The sequence below is a fragment of the Balaenoptera physalus genome (assembly GCF_965194825.1).
Source record: "Balaenoptera physalus genome assembly, chromosome: 9".
NCBI classification, from domain to species: Eukaryota; Metazoa; Chordata; class Mammalia; order Artiodactyla; family Balaenopteridae; genus Balaenoptera; species Balaenoptera physalus.
Window position 1 is genome coordinate 17,009,154 of NC_138888.1, and position 23,608 is coordinate 17,032,761.

A 23,608-nucleotide genomic window follows, 5' to 3' on the forward strand; every position below is an offset into this window, starting at 1 on the left:
TCTCTCCTAGGTGCTGGTGGTTGCCAGCAATCATTGGTGTTCCTTGGCTTGTGACAGCATAACTCCAATCTGCCTCCAACGTCACATGGCATTCTCCCTGTGTGTCTCTGTCTCTGTGTCCAAATTTCCCTCTTTTTATAAGGACATCAGTCACATGGATTTAGGGCCCAATGTGACCTCATCTTCATTACATCTGCAAAGAGCCTATTTCCAAAGAAGACTGCATTCACAGATTCTGGTGGTTTGGACTGCACCAGGTCTTTTGAGGGACCCAATTCAATTCATAACACCATTCAGAACTGAATTTGTCATTTGTCACTCCTTTCCTATTAGTCAAATTTTTCTACTATACAATTATGCCAACATGGTCTCCATCTCCTAGGCTGTCATTTTTTTAACTCTTTCCTGTTAAAGCCAAGCTCCTCAAAGCAGTTCATATCTCCATTTTCCACCCACCGCCCCTCAAATCCCAGAAACGAGGCCTGTCCCTCCTCACCCCATCCATACCAGACTCTTTGACTTGGTTCGTTCATCTTACTCCATTTTCAGGACTCTCACTTGGAAGGAAGGTAAGGCAGAGCCTCCTGGGTTCACCCTTATCATAGCGACTAGCCACATACTTAATGTATTAGAGTGGGCCTGTTTGCTAGCCGGTCCTTCCCACTAGACTCTAAACTCCTTGAGGGCAGGGACTGTGCCTTCTGCAGCCTTATAGCCTCAGCGCCTAGCACAGAACCCAACACAAATCTGGGGCATAGTAAACGCCTCAATGAATGAATGGTTGTCTGTATACGGTCATTTAGACTGAAGAATACATCCACCGCAGAATCATGTGCTCCCATAGTCTTTGACTCTTTGAAACCTTAAAATGCAACTAGATTATAAGATATTAGATAGCAGGGGATTATTTTCAAGTTTTATCATGTCCTCCTGATCCCTAGCACAAAGTAGTCCCTCATTAATTAATTGATACTAAAGGGAAATTAGCTTCTGGGGGGTGGGTAAGAAGGACTAACCTTTAATGAACAATTGTTCATTGCCAGACACTGCTAGGTGCATATAAATGTCACCTCAATTAATATTACCACTTATTCATTTGGAGGTTTCCCAGCATAATAAATTGTAAACCCTCTTCTAATGAACCCCTTTAAAAACAGAATTTCGAATACTAAATTACCTAGCACATTACTTTATATACAAAAATAACATATAAGTATTATATGTCAAAATACATTTGCATACAAATGTAGACATCAGTAATATATCTTAACCCTCAGTATACCATCAGGATTCCCCGGACTCAATTTTAGTGTTTTAGGTTTTTTGGGGGTTTTTTTGAGCAGTTCTAACCATTTGTATGGATTAATATTTCTTGACTTTATTCTTTCTTAGAGATGTTCCAAAGAGAATATACTTTTTTTAAAATATGGAGAATAAAACTCATCCTACCTTGTAATTACCATATAATAGGTCCATATAATATAATTATAATTATATAATAATAATAATATATAGTATGTAATATAATATAATTACCATGTAATAGGATCTACTAGCCTCTTTTAAAAATTTAAGATCCATTATGGAATCTTAATGATTTTATTTTTCCTATATCTTGAAATGCTTTGCTAGTTCATCATCTTAAAATAATTATCTACCAGTTATGCATTAATTACTCCCAACTATGCTTTAAAAAGACTAAAGTAACAGAAAAATGGAAGGATGATGGAATAGCTTAGAACTACACTGCTGTTCAGTGATGACGGAAATGTTTTATTCTGTGTCGTTCAATACAGTAGCACTAGTCGCATATGGCTACAAAGAATTTGACATGTGGCTAGGGCAACTGAAAAAGTGAATTTTTATTTTTTGAATTTTAATGAATTTAAATAGCTACATGAGCCTGATGGCTACTGTACTGAACAGTGCAGGCTTAGAGCGATTCATTAGGGAAATAAATTGTCACTGTTTCATCACTCTTCATATTTTATTGTGCTGCCTAAAGGGTTACATCATCTTTACAAAAGATATAGCAGAAGACTGGAGATACAATCTTTGCAGTTTGTTTTTAACTTTCTTTTTTTTTTTAATTTTATTTTTTATCTATTTATTTTTTGGCCATACCGCGCGGGTTGCGGGATCTTAGTTCCCCGACCAGGGATTGAACCCGGGACCCCTGCAGTGGAAGCGTGGAGTCTTAACCACTGGCTGCCAGGGAATTCCCTGCTTTTAACTTTCATTGACCAGAGTGGAGATTCAGAATGTTTCATTCCTGCCTATAATGACAAAGAGAAGAAAATCGATGGAGGGAGAGGTTTCCCAGGCATTAGAAGAATCAGAGACAAATGCTTAGAGTCAGAGAGCAACACTCAAGACCCTGATGATGATGATGAAATGAAATTAATCATGAAAGTGAAACCTCACACCATGAGTCTTGCAGTGATGATATTCTAGATTAATTCTCTCAAACTCAAGAGTCTATGAGGGAACAATATTTTTTTCTAAGGACAAAAAGAAAATATGGAATTCCCATGCAGTTAGTCGTCCAGGGGAAGGACTTCATCAAACATTATTTTGCGACAAGAACCTGGACCATCCCATTTTGCTAAATGAACGTGGGACAGTCTTCTTTCACCTTTGATGAGGTTTGTACACCAAAATTTACTCTGTATACAGTATGTAAATGAACAAATGCCGACGGTGGGTATGTATAGAAAGGTGATTAGAAAGAAAAAGATGAAAAAAAATCTCTGGATTGATATTTTAAAAAAGTTAAAAAGGTCCATTGGACCCAACAGTAAATGGTGATGACTATTTTTTTTTTCTGATATTATACTGAGACTTTGTGTACTGTACTAGTTAAGGTACCAGAGAACTTATATAAAAGGGTAAAACTCCAGAAATAAGGTAAAAACTTATTGTCTTTATATTAAATTAGTAATCTTGGAATGGTTAAAAGCGTGAACCTTGGAGCTACCTACACAGCCTTGGGCTGGGATCCCAAGTCCAGTTCTTAGTAGTGCATGACCTCTGGCAAGTTACCCAGCCTCTCTAAGATCCGGTTCCCTCATCTGTAAAATAATGGTTAAATAATTACTTCCTCTTCTATAGAGTTTCATAGACACTAAACTTCCATGGAAAGTGCTTAGCAGAGTGCCTGCCACATAGGAAACGGTAGACATCAGCGATGGATAGTGATTTTATTTTCCTTGAGTGGCTTAGACCAGCTCTCCTTACCTATCAGATCTGGGAACCCAACATACGTGAAATAGTAACTGTATTCTATCTGCTACCTCCAGAATTTATCATTGCCGATGCCAGCAGCTCACATCAGGGACCTATGTCCTAGGCGAAGTGAAGCCAGGAAGGAGAAGACATCACCTCCAGAGGTCAGGCTGCTCTGGGGGGGTGGACAGAACCACAGGTGATGCTGCAGAGGCCAGAGCACCTCAGGCTTTTCAGCCCAACTTTAATCTTCTCTTACACAGTGATTCCCCACCACCACCACCGCACACACCCTGATTTTTAGATTGAGCAAGTATTACTTTAATAAACTCAAATTTACACAGAAAATAAGGAAATGAGTAAAAACCTCCTGAAGTCTCACCATCTGGAGTAAACATCATTATCCTTCCAGGCTTTTCTCTGTACACACACATACATATGCACACAAGTTTTTAAGACGTAAGATCACACTATACTGCTGTTTCATGCCTGCTTTTGTACCCAAGAATATCTTTCTAATTCATTCAATAGAGATCTCCATGTCAGTCTCAGTAGGGTTCTAACCTTAAATCGCTAAATTTTGTGTACACACAAAGCGGTAGTAAAAAGTGGTCGACAAAAGAAAATATTAACATCCGCCTTTAAATAATGACTTAGATCAAAAACTGGGGTGAGCTGTGAGGTTAAAGTAGATTTGAAAAAACAAGTAAAAGTCAGAGGCATTTGGTTCTTTTTCATGAAAATACTGGAGAGAATGAAGACCTGGGCTCTGGATGTGCTGTGTGGCACACACCCCATTCCCTAAATGGCTGTTACTTGTGGAATGTGAAACTTGTGGAACTGAATCTTCTAATAAAATGAGAACTTGCCTGTAAACCTCAGTCCGTACATTTTCAGGGTTTAAAAACCTTATTTCATCTAGATCACAGCTCTTTCGATCTTGGCATCAAAAAGTTATTTCTGAGTGCTAAACAAATAGGAAAACTGTGGATCTGGACTCGGTCTTGCTTCCCACTGCCAGGCTGGGAGTTCACTCCGGAGGCCACACATGTGTGAGTCCTTATCCCCTGGGTGCCACCGTGTCCCTGAATACACCAGTGGTCTGTAGATTTACATAACCGAGGCTTCACCTCGGGGTACACTTAAGGGACCTTCATCTGGAATCCTGACCTCATCACTTCTGGGATTCGTTTCCACCCTGCCAGAAGTAATAAGCATGGATGAAAGATGTTAACATACTAATATTATTTTTACCCATTTTTATATTCTTCTTATTATTTTGGCTACTGCTTAGCAAGTTGAGTGTTTTTGCCACTCCACTCCTAGATAATGAAAACACAGTTATAGGGAAAGAATCTGTATTATATAAACTTCTGCTGGTTGAAAGAGATTATACTCACAATTTTAAAACTTGGACTGGAGCTTATAAAATGCGATTTATTCTGAAAACGGTCTAAAATGATCTGATATGACCGGACCATTTTTGTGTATCACGGGGAGCCTTAGTTGGGGGTGGGGAAGAAGGAGGGGTGAAGACCAGACTGCAGGGACGGGAGAATGCACAGCCAGGGAAAGCCCTGCAGGGGCAGGGGGAGAGAGCCCAGCAAACACAGAATCCAGGCACCAAGGATACTAGCAAAGAGGCAGACAGGATGGCCAACTTGGCAAGAGCAAGGCCCCCAGACAGACTAAAGGTAGCCCCAAATGGGTCACCAAGGACTGAGTTTGAGAAGGCAAGTTTATGTAAAGTGGGCCTGGGTCTTCTGACCAGGTAAAACCCCGTTTATCAAACCTGGAACCCAAAGTAATGGCCTGACAAGCCACTGAGGGAAACAGCTAATATATCCCACAAACAGAGCCCCCTAACCCCCTTCCCTGCAGAGCAGAGGGGGTGGGGAGGTTGACTTGGCCCTACTTAGGAAAGAAATACTGTAAGTGGTGAAGGAACCTAGCAGGCCATCCACAGCATTCTTCTTCCCCACCTCCACTTATTTTCCTTCCTAGGCAGGTTACTGACCAAAGAAAATATGTTTTCACTACAAGAAAGGTTACAGTGGTGAGTCATTATTATTAATTAATAGCCTTTATGTAATAAGCCATGCCACTCTCTCTAGGCTATTAGCAGTCAAAGCAACACAGAAAATGTCCAGGAACCGGTTTTCTTTATATTCATGGCCTTTTAGAGCAGTGGATCTCAAATGCGGTCCCCAGACCTGCAGTATCAGCATCGCTTGGGAGCTTGTTAAAAATGCAAATTCTCAAGTCCCACCCTGGACCCACTGCATCAGACACTCAGGGGTCTGGGCCCAGCAATCCATGTTTTAACAAGCCTCCAGGAAATCCTGGTGCAAGCTAAAGTTTGAGAATACTGGCCTAGTGGAAAGAACCTGGGATGGGAGCCAGGAGACCTGATTCAGATTACAGCTCTGGATTCCATGGTTCAGTTCAGTGAGAATTAATGAATAGTCACGATGTGCCTCTCTGTGTGTCGAGGCTAATGCAAGGATGTGAGGATACTGAGATGAGCTAGATGCAGTCCTTATCCTCAGATGGTGTCTAATCCTCTATATTCCTTTGTTTCTCCTGGGTAGGGGCCACCTTGTGGTTATTCTTGTTTTGCTTCATATTTGTATTCCTAGTGCCTGCAGCATTGCAGGCACTCAATACATACGCAGCGGGCCAAGTGGTAAACCATTCACCACGGTGACAAATACCACTGTACCATTCATCAATAATCTTAGTGCTATTCCAGTCTCGTTAACACTATCCACCGTTTATTTAATGCTTATCACATGCCGGGTGCTGAGTGCTTGTCATGTATCAGCTCGTTCAATCTTTTTACATGTCCTGTACTGTGGGCCATATTTTTAACCCCACCTTGTACATCAAAAAATTGAGGCTTGAAATATTAAGTAATTTGTCTAATGTCATATATTGATAGTGGTAGAGCCCGAGATGAACCCAGAAATACCTTATTCCAAAGCTCATGGTCTTAAATGTGGTGGAGTTCTTCTTCAAATCCCACAAATGCAAAAGCCAACTTTAGGGTAAATTTCCAACCTCTAAGGTTACTGGCTGATTATCTTTTCACTAGGTACTTACAACCGCACTTTGCAGGCATCACCTTAAGTGGTCAAAGAGTGTCTGTATTTTTCCTCATTTATCAGTAGATTGATATTTGGTTTTCATTGCACTCAAGAAAGTAGAGAGCGGCGGGGGGAACTCCACTAATACTTCACTGGACTGTTCTGACCCTTAAAAGTCAGACCAAAATTGCTGCTAAGAACAAAAGTGATTGTACAGGCCAGGCCACGGCAGACTTGCAAGGGCACTGGCAGAGAAGGCCGGTTCCAGAGGGCTGAGCCTTGCGTGGAGTATCCCAAGTAAGGCAGGCCATGGAGAAAGGGGCAGAGGTTAGGCTAGCCCAAAGCATGAAGACGTGAGGAGACTGGGCTGTGGACATCAATCACAGTCCGACATGGAGAGTAAAGGCAAAGAAGGCAGCAAACAGGAGAAGCAACCAAAAGTCTGAAGTCAGCTTGAGGCTCCAGTGCCTGGGATAGCTTCAGCTCCTGATGAAATGATGCCTCTTGCTCCCTCACCATTTAGGCTATCTTTGTGTGCTTCCTTTTTCCACCCACTATTAGTCAAAGATTAACTTGACATCTGCTACCTACTATTTTCTTGTGAACAGTTCAGAGCCCGGAGGGATCTGGTTGGGGTTATTGAAGGCGGTAGGTACTGAGAAAAGGAAAAGGGGATTTATACCACAAGCAAAGGTCTTACCTTACTAGGAGGGGGTCCATGGTCATCTAAGTAAGTGGAATTTCCTAGGAAAAAAGAAGAAAACGTTGATGAATTAATAGTCTTAAACCCCAAACGAATTTAGTGCAAAGTCATTGAAAATAAGTACTCTAGATATATTTCTATTCAGACAAAAGCCCCAAAGGAAAATGGGTAATTAATCTCCAGTTTGGTGGGACTTTGCTGATACTACCAGGCTTGGTTAACAGTTTCAGCAGTTACAAACAGTCTACCCATGTGGGTACGTATGCACACGGACATACACATGCAGAAACATGCACCATCATTCTCCACCCAATATCTGTTGAGTTTACTTTAGACCAGTGGTTCTCAAACTTCAGCGTGCATCAGAATTACCTGCAGAGCTTGCTAAAACACAGATTGCCCGGCCCTGAGGTTCTGATTCAGTAGCTCTGAGAATTTGCATTTCTACCAAGCTCCCAAATGATGCAGATGCTATGGGTCCCGAAACCGCACTTTGAGAACCACTGCATTGTTTCTCCACTTTGTCTTGACTGTCAGTTTCCCTTCATCTTTTCAGTCTAGCTTGCTTCCGAAGCTTGATTTGTCTTCCCTAATAGCCACTTAGTGGCATGTGTGTTTTCAGAGTGCGTGGTTATTGTTTCCTGATGAATAAAGACTGGGGGGGGGTGGGGGGATTCTGACCGGAACTAAAGCTTATTGAATTCCTTCTCTGCTAAGTGTTTTACAGGCATTTATTCACTTAATTCACATATCAGAGGTCAGTTAGAATTACCCCCATTTACAAAGAAGAGAACAGAGGCCTGGAGAAATCCAGTTTGCTGGCAGTCACACAGCTGTTAAGCTGCAGAGAGGAGGGAAGACTGGTTTTTCCAGAAGGTGCTCGGGCATCTGCTCATCTGAAAAGCCCACCTGGAGTGTTGCCATCTCCAGCTTTCGTGCAGCCTGGGCGCCAGCAACATTACCAGCTGGCCACACGTTTGAGTTTGATCGTGTAGGGGATACAATGATGTGGTGAGTTTAGGGGAAAGTGAAGATGACCAGACTTTCTAACAGAGCAAAATGTGGGGAATATTGAAAGCAAAAGGAGGTTTATAGAAGACAGTAGATTAGGGAATAAGGTCAATGAAAGGTGCTTTTTCGGGAGAGAGCAAAGTAACTTAAGAAATAGGAATAAAAAAGGGAAGCAGAGTTTAAGCCAGGGACAGTTCAAGTGGGGAAACTTATCCAAACGTAATAAATAAGTGGATTTTGGCTTACAGATTTTTTTTCCATACTGAGGCTTCATCCAACCCCTTTTTCTTCATAGTCTTCTCATTTATCACCCACATGATGTGTGCAATGACCGTACTCTGGCTGTCTGTGTAAGGCAGAGGGAAAATGGGGTCCAATTTTCATGTACAAGACACTCACACACAAACACCTGGAATGCTCGTGATTGGGTTATTTACAGTAACCTATGAAATGTGAACATGATGAACAATTTGTAGTTCTTAATTATTGTGCTGCACTCCACTGGGAACACACATGAATAGGAAGTCGATCTCTATCTGACTTGGTAAAGAGGACGTGCGGTAAAGAATTCAGAAAAATGGTTGCCTAAGTCTAGAGAAATCCTCAGAATGAATTCCACCATAATGCAGTCAGGATGGCTGCAGAGGGCCCTGTCTGCTCATCGTGTGAACGTGTCTTCCCCAGGAGGGATGCGAGAAATCCCAACACACTCCAGCATGTTCTCCAGGTATTCATCCCAGGAATCAAAGGGAGCTCAAACAACTAAATGTTTCTAAAATAGCAAAAGTTTCCATAAACCAAAGTTCCCAGGAACTCCTTAAAAGGAATGATTTCAGTGCCTGACTGCTACCTCAAACTCCAGACATGGGTATCCCCTGACTCCTTAGCACCTCAGCTTGGATGCTTGGATGTCTGCAGGCATCTCACACCTCACCGTCCAAACAGAACTCTTTATCTGCTCCTACTCCATCCCCCAAATCGCTGTCTCTCCTGTCTTCTTCATCAGGTTACACAACACATCCCTTCCCCGACAGGCTCCAAAGCCCAAGAGTCACCCTTGATCCATCCCTTTCCCTTACCCCATCCATACCAACCCATTTGCAAGTCCTGTTGGCTCAGCCTTCAAGATATTACTCAAATCAGACCACTTCTCACCAACCCCTCCGGGCCAACTGCGAGAGCCCTCTCTTCGCTGATCGCCAATTTTCTCCCCTACCACACAGCAACCAGAGAGATCTTTTTTTTTTTTTTTTTTTTTTTTTTAATGATGTTGATGTTAGTATGTATGTATGTATTTATTTATTTACTTGTTTGTTTATTTATTTATGGCTGTGTTGGGTCTTCGTTTCTGTGCGAGGGCTTTCTCTAGTTGCAGCAAGTGGGGGCCACTCTTCATCGCGGTGCGCGGGCCTCTCATTATCGCGGCCTCTCTTGTTGCGGAGCACAGGCTCCAGACGCGCAGGCTCAGTAGTTGTGGCTCACGGGCCTAGTTGCTCCGCGGCATGTGGGATCTTCCCAGACCAGGGCTCGAACCCGTGTCCCCTGCATTGGCAGGCAGATTCTCAACCACTGCTCCACCAGGGAAGCCCCAGAGAGATCTTTTAACCTTATTAATCCGGCCATGCTGGCCCTCTGCTTAAAATCTATTTCTCTAAGAACAAAATAATCAATTCCTTACCATGGTCTCTAACCCTACATGACTCAGGCCCCGCCTCCTGCCACACCTGACACCAGCACAACAGCCCTCTCTCTGCTCCAGAACACGCCAACCTGTTGTCAGCTAGGGACCTTTTGAATGGGTTCTTTCCTCTACCAGAAAAAGCTCTTTCTCAACCCCTTCACTCAGGCTCAGGTCAAATGTCCCTGCTTTCTCAGCTCTTCCTTCCCTCCCTCTCTCCCTTCCTCCCTCCCTCATCCTAAGACATCACTTCTTTCTGCACAAAGAAAGGACCAGGGCTGAACAGCGTTGGCACTTGTGCCATAGACCCCATTGTTACCGCCACCAGCAGATCCCTGAGCTCCCATCCACAGCTATGTTCCTGCGGTTTATTAGAACACAGAGGCTGTAAGGGCCTCGCACTTGCAGCAGAGGCACGAAAAGGAAAAAGAAAAGCTACACAAATAAAAAGTATTTCTTTAGCTGGAGACGGGAAGTTTTTATTCTCCTAGGGTATAACTGTGTTATTTTTTGGTGTTTAGGTAGAGCTTTTCATCCTAGGATCTTACACTTTCCGAGTGCAAAATAAACGAGATGATTGTCAGGATTTTCAAACCTGAAGTTGGTAACTTGTGGGCTGTGGAGATCAAAGGATGAGCGCTCTTATCAAAAGGAGCTTCCCCAAACAGGCTCCCAGGCATCAAAGAGGCTTCTTGCTGCACCGTCTTCGGGGGGGGATTCTACAGAAGGTGTCAAGTGGTGGGGAAGCGAGATCAGACCCCAGCCCTTGGAGCCTTTGAGCTTAGAGCTCACAATGCAAATTCGAAAAGAAAAGGCGGAGGAGGGCTGACGAGGGTCTGGGGCCAGGACAGAAGACAAGTGCTTACCTGCCACCCCTCTCCACTGCCCTGCGAATGTCCACTTTTGATACCTCAGTCTCCGATCCCTGTAATTTTTGGAGGCCTGGAGGGGTATATCATTTCATTTCTTTCCAGAAACTAACCTACACCTTTAGAGCTCTGATTTCAGCCTCCTCTTCGTGTCTCAAGTCCTTCCTTTGGGGATCAAGGATTACAGTATCTTGTCAAGTTAGAAAAAAAAAGAAAGGCATATACCCCACATGGGTCCACTCCTACCATCAGTCAAACTTTCAGAAGGGCCTGTCTCCAAACTGCCAAGAAATCACTAGCTCCGGCTGGCATGGAGATAAACCTCTTACAGAACGTCAGGCTTGTGGAATCTGCTTAGGTGGGTGCAGGAGGCGGGGTGGTTACTGATTTGAAGCCACACTCCAGCCCTCTGAGCTCTCTGCACTTGGTCTATATCCTGATGGTGGTAGTGGTTACATGGCTCTATCCATGGGTTAAAACTGATCGAGTTATACACCAAAACCACCACCAACAAACGACTCGTGGTTTAATGGTTTTAAAAGTGCCCTCCCTAGAAGGCAAGTGATCTCAGACTAAATTATAACACATTCTAAATCTCACCCTGCCCACCTAGCTCTTTCTGGTGGAGACCTCCCAGCGAGGCTGTTAGTATAACATGAAAGATCATATGTGAATGTGCAAAGATGTTAAGTCCAAGCACATGGGAGTTACTGTTTGTGCACTTACTAGAGCAATGATATGAAAAACCAGATATAGTGTACATAGATGAACAGGTTAAGTCTCACTTTCATAGCAGAGCATATCCACAAGAAGTGTCATTTCACTCTGAATAAATTGCTTTACCTCCTCAAAGTTTCCCGTATACATATCTGGAGAAATGAAATAAGCTCATAGGTCACTGTAAGGAGGACATGAGGGTAATCTCATTCTATGAAACATGCTTAGAACAATACCTGTACATACTAAGCACCTAGTAAGTTGCAGCAGTACGAGCTGTACTGAGTAGCGGCAGCAGTGCAAGGCCGCCCCTTCGCTGCCTCTCCATCCTCCCAACTCAGTAGTCTTCCACCCCCACTGCACGTTCCACTGCCTGCAATAATTTTTAAGGAATGTGGATGCCAGGCGCCAGCCTTAGCTATTCCGATTCAATTATTTGGGGACAAGTCATTTGACAATCGGTATTTTCTCAAGTCCTTCAGGTAATTCTAATGTCTGGCCAAGGCTGAGAATCACTGAGCTAAAAAAACACAGATTAAATGTCTTAATTCAGGCTGAATCTCATTTTCCAGAAATAAAAAGTAACAGATCTTATTCAGGCAGATCTTAATCAGAGGTCACCTCCATCATTTCTGGTGAGAGATTATACAACATGAGTTTCCCGTCAAAGGAGAACGCTGACGATCACAGGAGGACCGACCTGGCTCCAGGTAGCACCTGCTCCAGGGGGCCGGGCCGGCTCTAGGCACAGAGATTACACTTTAAACCACATGGGCTGCCCAGACCTTTCTGGGACTCCACAGATCTTTTGAAGAATAATTTTCTGAGCTTACACTTTCAGAACATATTTGTTCCTGCACAAATATGTTCCTGTTCACATATATTGTTCTGCTGACCCTCCTGTTTCATGGTAAAAAAGGAGATAAACGCATAATTCTCCCTCTGCCCAGAGCCTCTCCAGACCCCACTTGACTTAACAAATAGGGGGTGTTCCATCGGTCTGAGAGACACCCATGTTTGTTCCCCACACACACCTTGAGGGACCACAAAGACCTAAAAGGAAAAAGCCTCTAGAAAATCTGAAGCACAGACACTGGCTGGTCCAAGCCCACTGAGGCTACCTGTTTTTCCAGGCTGGGGGCCTGGAGTGAAGTGGAGGTGAGGGGACCTGGCCGACACAGAGGAGCCCACTGCCACGCCCATGTGAATCCAACAGAGACCGACACAGCCAGATAAAGAAGAAACTGCCAGAAGCACTGACATGAAAGCACTGACACTGAAGGACTACTGAATAGAGTTATCAATGTGCCCTGTACTTTAAGTAGCAATAGTCACTCTTATGTAAGAGGAAGAGTCGAAAGGAGCCCCAGGGGAATCATTTAATGGGTTCAGGAAGACACTGCTAATAGAAGTGACCATCACTGGTAACAGGGACAGAAGCCCAGGGGTGGCCGAGGGATTACTGTAGGAGCCAGAACAAAGAGACCTGGGTTCAAATGTCAGTTCTACCCCTTACTGGTTGAGTGACCTTGGAAATATCACTAAATTTCCCTGAGGGTTAATCTCCCCATTTGCAACTGAGGACATTAATAATAGCACCTAAGTAATAGGGTTGTTATGAAAATGAAACGAGACATGTATAAAGCACTTAGCATAGTGCCCGCCTGGCACATATTAAGCCCTCAGTGAGTGGTAGCTACTTCCTCATCTTATATTATCCAATTGTATCCTTCATATTCAAGTTTGTAATATTATTTACTATTGAGGAAATCAAAGAGAATCCTCAGGCCAGGGGAATAGTTTATCGTATCAAGAATGAATATTACTATAAAATAACTATTTGATATTTTCTATTACTTTCCAACACTGGCTTGATATGTCCTCCAAAACATACAAAAATTCTTTCCCAATTGTCTGAAGTACCTTTAGCAATGCGCAAATGAACTTATGGACCCCTCAGGGGATGTAATTTATTCTTGTCTCTAAGTGTGCATTAGCAGATCTATTTTTGTCTGAATTGGTCCCTGAAGAATAAAGCTGTTTTAATTCGAATTCCTCTTATAGAAACCATAACATGCATTAGTGTCAATGTCAAAAAAAGCCGCCTCTACACTGTCAATTTTGATCAAACACCAGCAATTCTCTTCAGAGTCTTTCTTCCAGGGGCCCTTTTAAAATCATAATCATAAGCAATGGAAATCCTTTCTTTTTTTATTCAGAAGCGGGCATTTCACCCAGGATTTTGGTTACCTGCAGCACAGTCATGTGGCTGCGTCTCCCCGCTAGAGTCCGGGCCTCTGATGAGACACTGTTAATGAAGGAAGCTGGGAGGCAGCACTGCAGCCCCAGCTCGGTCCTTGCCAAAAAATTATGCTAATGCCACACTTTCCACCGTTAACCATGGGTTACGTTTCCCTAAGAGGCAGCTGTCAGCACACACCAGCCATGGTTAACAATGAAGAGTTTGTGCACTGAGTAAACATCTCTAAGAGCTCCATTTCTTATAATTAACGTAGCCCCAAAGACACTGTAATGGAGGCGAACTGCTTGCACAAATTTATTTAAGCTTTAGTAAAATTATTTTCCACTAAATTAAAACAAATGGTTTTGTTAACTATCAATACTTAAATATATTTACAAAAATACCTTTAAAAAAATCTTGAATGTTCTACCCAACCAGTTAACAAAGGCGAAAATAGCCTGAAAAAATTTTCTTGAGCCTAAATGATAAAAATGAGCATTCCAGACTATGAAAAAAAATCCAAATTGTTATCAATTATGATTTAGAAAGTGTCTTCCATTTCTAATTACTTTTAAAAGCAAATTAAGGCTTTTCTCTGTGTATTTCAGGCTCAAAACCACTGCCTTGCTTTTTAATACCTCGCTTTTTTTCCCATTAAATCTGAATATACATTATAGGATGTCGAGGGTATATTTGTAGAAGGAAATTAGTTTTGAAATCAAATGATCAGTGCAATACTGCTATAATAACAACCTGAATATAAATATGAATTATTGCCAAATTAGCTCAGGAATTCATCGCAATTGTATTATATGATCTTATGCAGGTAGGAATAAAGTATCAAAGCGAGATGGAATCACTTAGGTTTCTGTTTCACTCCATTAGATTTTCCTCCCAAAGTAATTACTACAGTCAACTGATCCCACCTTTGCGACTCTAATACACCCATTAACAGAGCAGCCCCAGCCCAAGGCTGCAAACCCCAAGGCTCTAACCCGAGCCCGATAATCTTCTTTTTCTATTAGGACCTAGCCACCATGAGGATGGACACTTTCCAACAGATGCATGAAGCACCCCTAAATGTAGTGGGAAATGTAGTGGAAGATGGGCAGGACAAAGATGACTAAGAATCTACGCTGGGAGAAACAAAACAAGGCCAAAAAAATCCGTACCTTCCTTATCATCGTCGATGGTTCACATCAATGCTGATCTAAGCTCTGTGCTAAGCACTCGACAGACCTCATCCCATTGCGTTCCTACAACAATCTCTGAGACAGGACTTCTATTATCCCCATTTTACAGCAGAGGACGCTGAGGCTGGGGGAGGTGAAGTGACCCGTACCACCTCGTACAGCTCATCAGCAGGCGCTCCTGGATCTGAGTCCAGCTGCCTGACTCTGAAGCCCTTTTGCTCACCATACACTCCCTGCCTCGCTCAGAGATTCCAGTCTGGGAGCCCCAGGTGCTTTGAGATACTGAGCCTGTTAGCTCTGAGGGCTCCTCAGGCTGATCAGTCCGGGGCTACGCAGGGATGAAGCGGAGAGGGGTCGGAGCTCTCTGAGCAACATCTAGGCAGGATACTCACTAGTTCACCCATCAAACACCTCTCAAGTGCTTCCTCTGTGCCGTGCACTGTACATGGGGATATAGGCATGAGCCAAAAGATATGATCCCTGTCTGTCTTAGTCAGTTCAGGCTGCTATAACAAAGTACCATAGACTGGGTGGCTTAAACAACAAACACTTATCTCTGACAGTTCTGGAGGCCGGAAGTCCAAGATCAGGGTCCATCATGGTCCAGTTTTCCTCCTAACTTGCACACGGCTGTGGTCTTGCTGTGTCCTCACATGGTGGAGAAAGACAGTTGTGGTCTCTTCCTCTTCTAATTAGGACACTAATGCCATCATGGGGGCCCCATCTTCATTACCTCACCTAAACCTGATACCACATGAAGTCCCCACCTCCAAATGCCATCAAATTAGGGCTAGGGCTTCTATATGTAGATTTTAGGAGTGTATAAACAGTCCATAGCACTAGCCCTCTGAAGTCTGCAATAAAAATGGATGACAGACATTAAACAAATGAATATAAAATAAGTATTCAGTTGTGTTTGTGATGAGTCTTCTAAGGAGTGAAGTACAGGGTGGTATGAGAAGGAACGACAGAGGCTCCTTAACTCAAGGAGGAGAAAGAGTAGGTCAAAGAGGATGGTGAGTCTAAATTAAGGATGTCCTGTGACCTTGAAATCAAGATCTGAAGATAAAGTCTCATTTAAGAAGCAAAGGGAAGTTTGTGCAAAGATTCCAAGGGCTTTGGGGCGCATCGGAAATGAGCTTCTGTGTGTCTGGAGCTCTAATATTCTCATGCATCTTCTCAGCAGCCCACACCCCCATCAACCCTGGGAGGTCAGCAGGACAGAGTGAGTGAGGGTCCCTTTCCACAGGGAAGATCTGAGCCCAAGGTCACACATCTGGAGGTGTCAGAGCTGGACTTGAACTTGGGTTCAAGCTCATAGGAACCCCAGTCCACACTTCCTTAGGGCTCTATGCAAGGTGGGGCAGTGGGCAGATGGGAGAGTTTCCTGCGGCCACCGTGTGTGCAAAAACGACACCACTGTGAGCCTGGAGGAAGGTTGAACCCAGAATCCAGATGGAAGAACTCTGTGAGGTCTAAGTAGGAAAACACCATGGGACAGTCATTAGCGGGCCTTGGTGATGTCCTATGAATGAGATAATTCTTGCTGAGTTATGGATCACTACTTTCTGAAAGATTGGTGTCAAAGCATACATATTATTTAATGGATAAAAAAAAATTATGTTTCTAGTTCTGTCTGCTGCTTGATGGGTTTCTGGGCCATGGCCTGAGGCCACTGGTAAATGAGCATCTGTGTCCTCTATATTCTAAATGAAACAGTCATATGTTTGACAGAGAATTACTTGTCACTTGCCAATTCTTTTCATGCTGTAGGGAAATTAGTATGAAAGAGCATTCTACGGGGTGTTTCAAATAAACTGCACTAAAATGATATGCATACAAACAAGAGATTTGAAGAGTTGCTCATAAATGCTGTTTGAATGAAATGGATTTCATGGTGAAGTCAGTCTTATACAGATGTTGTAGTGCAGACAGAACTATCCCATCTGGGATTATACTTTCATATGAACGTTCAAGTAACACAAGGAAGAGATCATAGTTTCTTGTTTATTAGGTCTTCAAATATAAAAGAGGATTTTTAATAGAGCAGCAGAAAGTATTGATGTCATTCGGAACAGTAATCCTCCCCAAATTAACTAGCAATCGAAATTATGAGCCTGGCGGTGTCTATTTAAAAAGAGTAGGTTTCAATAAATTCAACATTGCTCCCTTTTCTATCATCTCTCTAGTTCTATTTTGTATCAGATTTAATAGGATTTAGGTGAGATTTTTGTGGTTCATGGAACTATAATATTGGAAGATAAAAGAGGGGTCTTATACCACCATATGTTACTCTGTAGGCACAGATAAACGCCCCTCCCCCAAAATAGAAAAGGACAAACAAATAAGTGCCTAAAAATCAGATGTTCTTTGCCAAAGAAGAGCTGAAGTACAGAATGCAGGAGAAAGGATGTGGGCTTTGCAGCAAATCAGTCCAAGGTGGCAATCCACCTATTGAATGTGACCTTGGGCTAGGTCTTGAAGTTCCTGGGTTTTAGTTTCCCCACAGGAAAAGCAGGGAGAATAAAACTTACCTGATAGGACTGGGGGGATTAGAAGTACATTTATAAACTGCCTGGCATGCATACAATAAAGTGTAGCTCTGATGATTATATTTAAAATAGAGCTAATTTAAAGACACGGTGCGTTAAATAAAACCTCTTCCAAGTAATCACATACATAAACATCAGTCCCAGCACTGAAATATGCATCTCTCATTATTGCACTAGAATGGCCTGTCACGGTCTTCCTCCACAATTTCCAGGATTTATGATGGGAGGTTATACCTGGGCATGAATGAAATGTAATTTTTAAAAACCTGGCAGAATTTGGCTATTCATATGGTTGTATTATTATTCGGAAAGATAAAGTATACTGGAGGTCATAAATACTCTCTAGCACATAGTAGATTGGTTTCTTTTCTAGCAATGTCTTAATCCTGCCTTTCAACAAAATGAGTTGGGGAGGTGTGCTTTCTTACACCCAGCAAGAGGAGTCTTTCTTAAAAGCCTGGCTACCTTGAATTCATCATAGATCTGGAAATATTAATGGTCTTTCAAAGTTACAGTGAGTCACTCACTTCTCTGAACCACTGAAGGACTGAGTCTGAGGGTGGAGACAGATATAGAACTTGGGAGCGAAGACCAGCATGAGCTCTGCTGGAAGAAAATTGGAGTCCTTCTTTCCAGCAAAACAAACAGCTAGTTTCCTGGGTTTCATGCTCATGAATTCCAAATATACGCAAGCCTACTTAATATCGATTTGCTTATTGGAAAAATACTTCTTAACAAAAAGTTTTCCCCAAGAGCACAAAGCATCAATCAAATGAATGCACGCCCACCCAAAGTAACTTAATTGTATGGTGCAAAGGGAGCCTCTGCTCATCAAGACAGAAATTTCAGTCTGAAGAGTCGTCTGAACTGGAATGGGGCCTCAGAGCAGCATACTCCCAGAGGCATTGCTGAAGCCATGCTGACCAGACCCTGCCTGGCGTCAAGGACAGGATGCCTTCGCTGGATGGAAGGAGGTGCGTGGTGACCTCTCGACCTTCCTTCCGATTCTCAGATTCCCCGAAGACCCCTTACGGCGATGAGCAAATGAAACTGCTCATCTTTCAAAAATCACCTTCTTTATCGTGTAGATTTCAATCATTCGTGTAAGTGTGAGTAATATCAAGAACAGAGATATCAGTGATATCAAGAAGACATTTTAACATGGGCACGACTCTTTCTAGCACAGAATTTGACATATGGCTTTTTCAAATATATATATATATTTGAAACTTCAATATATATACTGAACTTCAATCCTGCAAAAGAAAGGTAGGAATGGAAGGGAAAGCTGGTGAACGAAAAATGTGTTTTTCTTTTAGGAACAACTTTATGCCAGGCAGATGACATAAGTATCACAGATTTTTCTCTGTTGTGAATGCCAGGCAGACATGTCCTGATTTACGCCCACCGAAGTGGTAGGAACTGGGGCTGCATGAGGATGAGACAGTCTAATTTCAAGACAAAGGATTGAAGTTAGAGTTGAGTATGGGAGAACTGAAAAGTTCTTGTTAAGGATTTTGTAGCTAAGGTTTTACAAGAGAAGCCGTAGGCCAGGCAACAATAAGAACAAGACTCTGGTTTGTCTAGAGGCCTTGAACACTTCAGACTCAAGCGAGGCCATTACAAAGATTAAATTAAAAAATCATGCTCTTTGAGAGCTGTGAAAAGATAAATCATAGGAGGGTATGTGAATGCTTTTATACGTAACTGAGAATAATTGAAGAAATCACTCAGCAATGGAGAAAATATATTTCATGACAGTGCAAAGAGGCACCGGAACAAAAATAACTTGTAAGGATTATAAAAATAATAATGTAGGGTTATAAATAATAGGAGAAATTGAATATGCTAATGAAATTGTGACGATGAAAACTAGAAATAGAGAATTAGATGATACTAGCTAATAGAAATATAAAGCGTTGGAAAATGGATTTTCAGGTAGGGATGTCTTGATCCTTTCCTGAGGTACAGAAAAGTAGGGAAAGGAATCAATATTTATTATGTGCCAATCACAGATTGTACATTAGGCAAATCATTACATATAGCTCTGCCATTCAATCTTCAGGTAGATATTGTTTTCTCATCTTGTAGATAAGGAAACAAACCCTCAGAGAGGTCAAAAAACTTTCCTGAGAAGGGGCAACTAAACAAGGGCAGGGCCAGAACGGAGCAGGACCAGTCCACTTCCAGAACCCTCTGCAGATTTTTCTTGTCACTCAGACCCACCACGCACTACTGGCTCTTCTGCCTGCATAACACCCGTAATTGAATAAAATCAGGGATTTTACAAAGTCTTTCAAATCCATGAAAGAAGTAAGGTTGGGGGCCCATCATAGGTTTTTTTAAATGTTATTTTATTTTTTAATTACTACATAAAATAACTAATGTTGTCATGGGACATAGTAGGAAAGATCTTTAAAACTCATCTACACCACACATATATTCTAAAGTTCAGTAAATGATGTCGCACAAAGCTGTACATATATGTACAAGATATTTGTCTTGGGAAGATATTTGTCTCAATTGAAAAGACTCATTCTATTTTTAAATAAATTCCACAGCACATTCCCTAAAACATTTAAGTTCACAAAACCTTTAAGTCAAGTTTACAATGGACAGTTATTGTTGTCTTCTCACGTAAAGTGTTCGTTTTGTTTTTTTAATGCCCAAGAGCACACATTTAATACTTGGAAAATCCAGGATTTCTTTTTGCCACTAAATCTCATTTGTATCACAAAAACATTCATTAACTGACTGAAAGCATGAGAATTACATGGTCAGATTTTCAACTTAGATAAATCTATGGGGGAAAATATGGGAATGGATCACGTTAGCGATAGGAAGATCGGAGGAGAGGCAGATAAAATTCTAGGTGAGAGATGACACGGGCCTCGCCAAAGGTGGTCTTCACCTGAAGTATTTTATCACCACTTTTTATTCATCCAAATTTTAGCCATTCAAGCCCCACCTAACTTCTTTCATTAATTCTTTTTTTAAAACTCAGCTACACTCACTTGTATCTTATCTGAATTTCCACTATTGGAGCGGGGGTAGGGGAAATATTTTTTATCTTTAACATCTATCCTCTCCACCCAAGTGTTGCCCATTACACTGTGATCTACACCATCCACATATTAACCTCATTAATCAGGAGACAGAACCTTTCTACCCCACCCTCGCTCCTTGTCCTCCCTGATACTTCTATTCTAATGCAACATCTGTCTAAAACTTTATTATACTGACTGCTCCCCAAGCATGGTGATATTCAAACAAAGATATTTCAGGAATAACCTTTTCCTGAAATGAAACACCAGGACAAAACCAGTCTCATTACTAACGTGTTAGACAGCATAGCACAGTGGGGAGAGTGTAAGTAACTATGAAGAAAAGCACATTTAGACAAATTGTAATTCTCAGCTCTGCAAGAGGAGAAGAGAAAGCGTGGGCGAGAGCTTTTGGAGGAAATAGGATGGTCTTGAAATAGACTGGGTGAGTTCCTCCCCAGCCATACATTCAAAATCACGTCAGCCCTCCATGTCCTGGCAATGCCCAAGTCCATCCCCTAATTTCGAGATCCCACAAAGCAGACTCAGTAGTACAGAGGTCAGTGGCAGGCTCCAGGCCAGATGGTGGCAGAGGGGCTGTACTTGGAATGCTCACTGAAGTGTTTCCAAGTCTTATTTCTATAATTCAGTCAAAGTGGTCTTATCCTGAAGACCAGGATCTTATACTGAAGACCACAGGTTTGCTTTTATCTAAAAATTTTTTTTGTTTGTTTTTTGATCAGTTACCTGCCAGGAGTTATCAGACTTAATCATGTATGGTATCTGTTAGGGAATAAAGAAAGGAGTTTGTTACATGATGAAAAAGTTGCACATTTTGGTCATTATGTATCTAGCAGAGTAGAAATTGTTTCAACGTCACACCAAGGTTTTGGGTATGCAGGGGACATGGCAGGGGTGGCCCTGGGAATAGGAAGTGTTCGCAGCACTCAGCAGATCCCCACTAGAGGACAAACGCCTTTGAGAAGACGGGCATCCTCGTTCATTCAACAGATGTTTACTAAAACCCTAGGGCAGGCACTGTCCCAGGTGATGTGCTTCTCATCCTCACCAACCACCCGCTGTTGAGGGATAGAGCCAGGGTGCAGGCAACCACAACCAGGTGTGACAAGTGGAAGGATGGAGAAATGCAGAGAAGTAACCAAGTCAGGCTTGGAGGGCTCAGCAAAGGCTTTCTGGGAAAGTACTATCTGTAATCCAATGAGAAAGGTCAATAAAAATTAAGATATCAGAGTGGTTGGTGAGAGAGAAGCACATTCTTGGCAAAGCGAACAGAGTTCTCTGGCAACTCCCATCTTGCATGCACTGGAGGCAATTTCTTATGCTTCCAAAGTTCTGAATATTATGATACGAATATTTCTTCATCCAAATGGATGAAGAAAAAATGGATTTAGTTTATATAGGGACACACAGTAATATCTATTTCAGTAGAATCCCTGGGTTGAAAAATCAATAAATTTGAGGATAGGAGCCTCAATGTAACATAAACAAAACGACTCTCTTCCTGTGCTATAACAGTTCAAACATACATTCAGATCCAGGACATGCACCCCAGGCCTTGGCAGCAGGAGGGTAAACAAGAGATTAGCATTTAACCAAGCACAACATGTGTTTTTAATAGATTCGGTATAATCTGTCTATTTACATGGACCGTCACTTCTTCCCAAAGGAAAGATCAGTAGTCTTTGTCCACGTTTGTTTCTAAACATTTTAAACACAATGGTCCTGCCTCTGCTTTGCTTTAGGTCCTTTCTTCATTACAACACTGGCATTTATCACAGATTCATAACATGAGTACAGTTAAAACCGTCCTTTCTGGAGAGAGATGAAAGCATCTAGTTGCTGGTGTGCTTGATTCTTTTTGCTGCTAATTAAAGCAGCACCAGCCATCACCCTAGGATTCCCCGCATCTTGTAGGAACAAGAGTAAAAAGTCATCATTCAAAACTTTTCCCAGCCCCATGCAGCGTGTGCCTCACTCTCCAGACCTTGTCAGGGCCAGCTCTAGGGTCAACACCACAGGCAATGCTTGTGAATATCAACCCCTCTGTCTCTGCACTTGCTGGGCCCTAAGTGACCAGCCAGCGAGCTGGAGGCCTCCTCCTGGCTTCACTCATGCCCTTCCTCGTACTTCCACATTCCATGTCCACATGAAGTTTTCAGAGATTTAAGAAAACCTGCACATGACCAGCTGTTCTGATAATTCTACTCCCAGATGTCTCCTTACCTTAAGAAAGCCTAGTCACAATATTCTTCTAACTTCTATTGACTACATTGATGGTTTGGATCAACATATATTGACCATGGGAATTCCCTGGCGGTCCAGTGGTTAGGAATCAGTGTTTTCACTGCCGTGGCCCGGGTTCGATCCCTAGTCAGGGAACTAAGATCCCACAAGCCGCTCAGCTCAGCCAAAGAAAACTATCTATCTATCTATCTATCTATCTATCTATCTATCTATCTACACCATGAAAGACCTCCACATAACCTTACTGGGTGGAAAAGTTTACCAATGGCCTTCTTAGGATGAATAAATTCTCATACAACTGTATGAATATTACATAGCTATATATGCATAGATATTTGCCTGAAAGGGTGTTTAAAATGTTAATGTTCATTTTTTAGTAAATAAAGCAATATCTGTGAGTGACCGGATTTTAGGGGATTTTTACCTATTTACTTTATAAATTTCTGTGATGTCTGAATTGTTTTTATAATGGGAAGGTTTTATTTTATTGTCAGTAAAAACTATAAATAAATAGGTACATGTAAAAACTATAAAGTTTTACATAGATATACTTATAAAAACCATAAATATGTATATATGTATGTCGATATTTATATATTTATTTATATGTATAACCATACATATTTATTTATAGTTTTTTTTTAAAGTAAAGTAAGCCAGGGTAATCTGAAGGGGCAGCTGGCTAGACTGTCCCCAGGCTACATTTCAGCGACAAATGGTGTTAACGGTCCATGACAGTAACTGCTTCTGCAGATGTGCATGAGGAGTCAGGCCAGCTCCAGCAGGGTCCACACGGCAGGTTGAGCCTTCCTCTGCTCTCACTGCTGTCTCCCCCATCAAGTCCTCCGTACAAGGGCAGGAGGCCCTGAGCTGTCTGCTTTACAAGGATAAGTTCCGGAATGGTACAATGCCCTTTCAAGGCTGTTTTGATACAGTATGCTTCAAAGGAAGAAGGCTCTGCTTCCCCTCCAGCCCAGGGACACCCCAATGCCACGCAAGTCGTGCACAGGGTGTCTACGGATG

The 23,608-nt window shown here is 42.2% G+C and overlaps 1 protein-coding gene across 5 annotated transcripts in view; it reads right to left on the reverse strand.

Annotated features, from left to right (window-relative positions):
• Positions 1 to 23,608, reverse strand: part of UST (uronyl 2-sulfotransferase) — a 384,091-nt gene that overhangs the window by 268,706 nt on the left and 91,777 nt on the right. For all 5 annotated transcript variants that reach the window (XM_082474848.1, XM_082474847.1, XM_082474849.1 and 2 more), the window contains exon 2: positions 7,012 to 7,055. In XM_082474848.1, the coding sequence (XP_082330974.1) occupies positions 7,012 to 7,055 (44 nt within the window). The remainder of the gene's footprint in view (positions 1 to 7,011; positions 7,056 to 23,608) is intronic.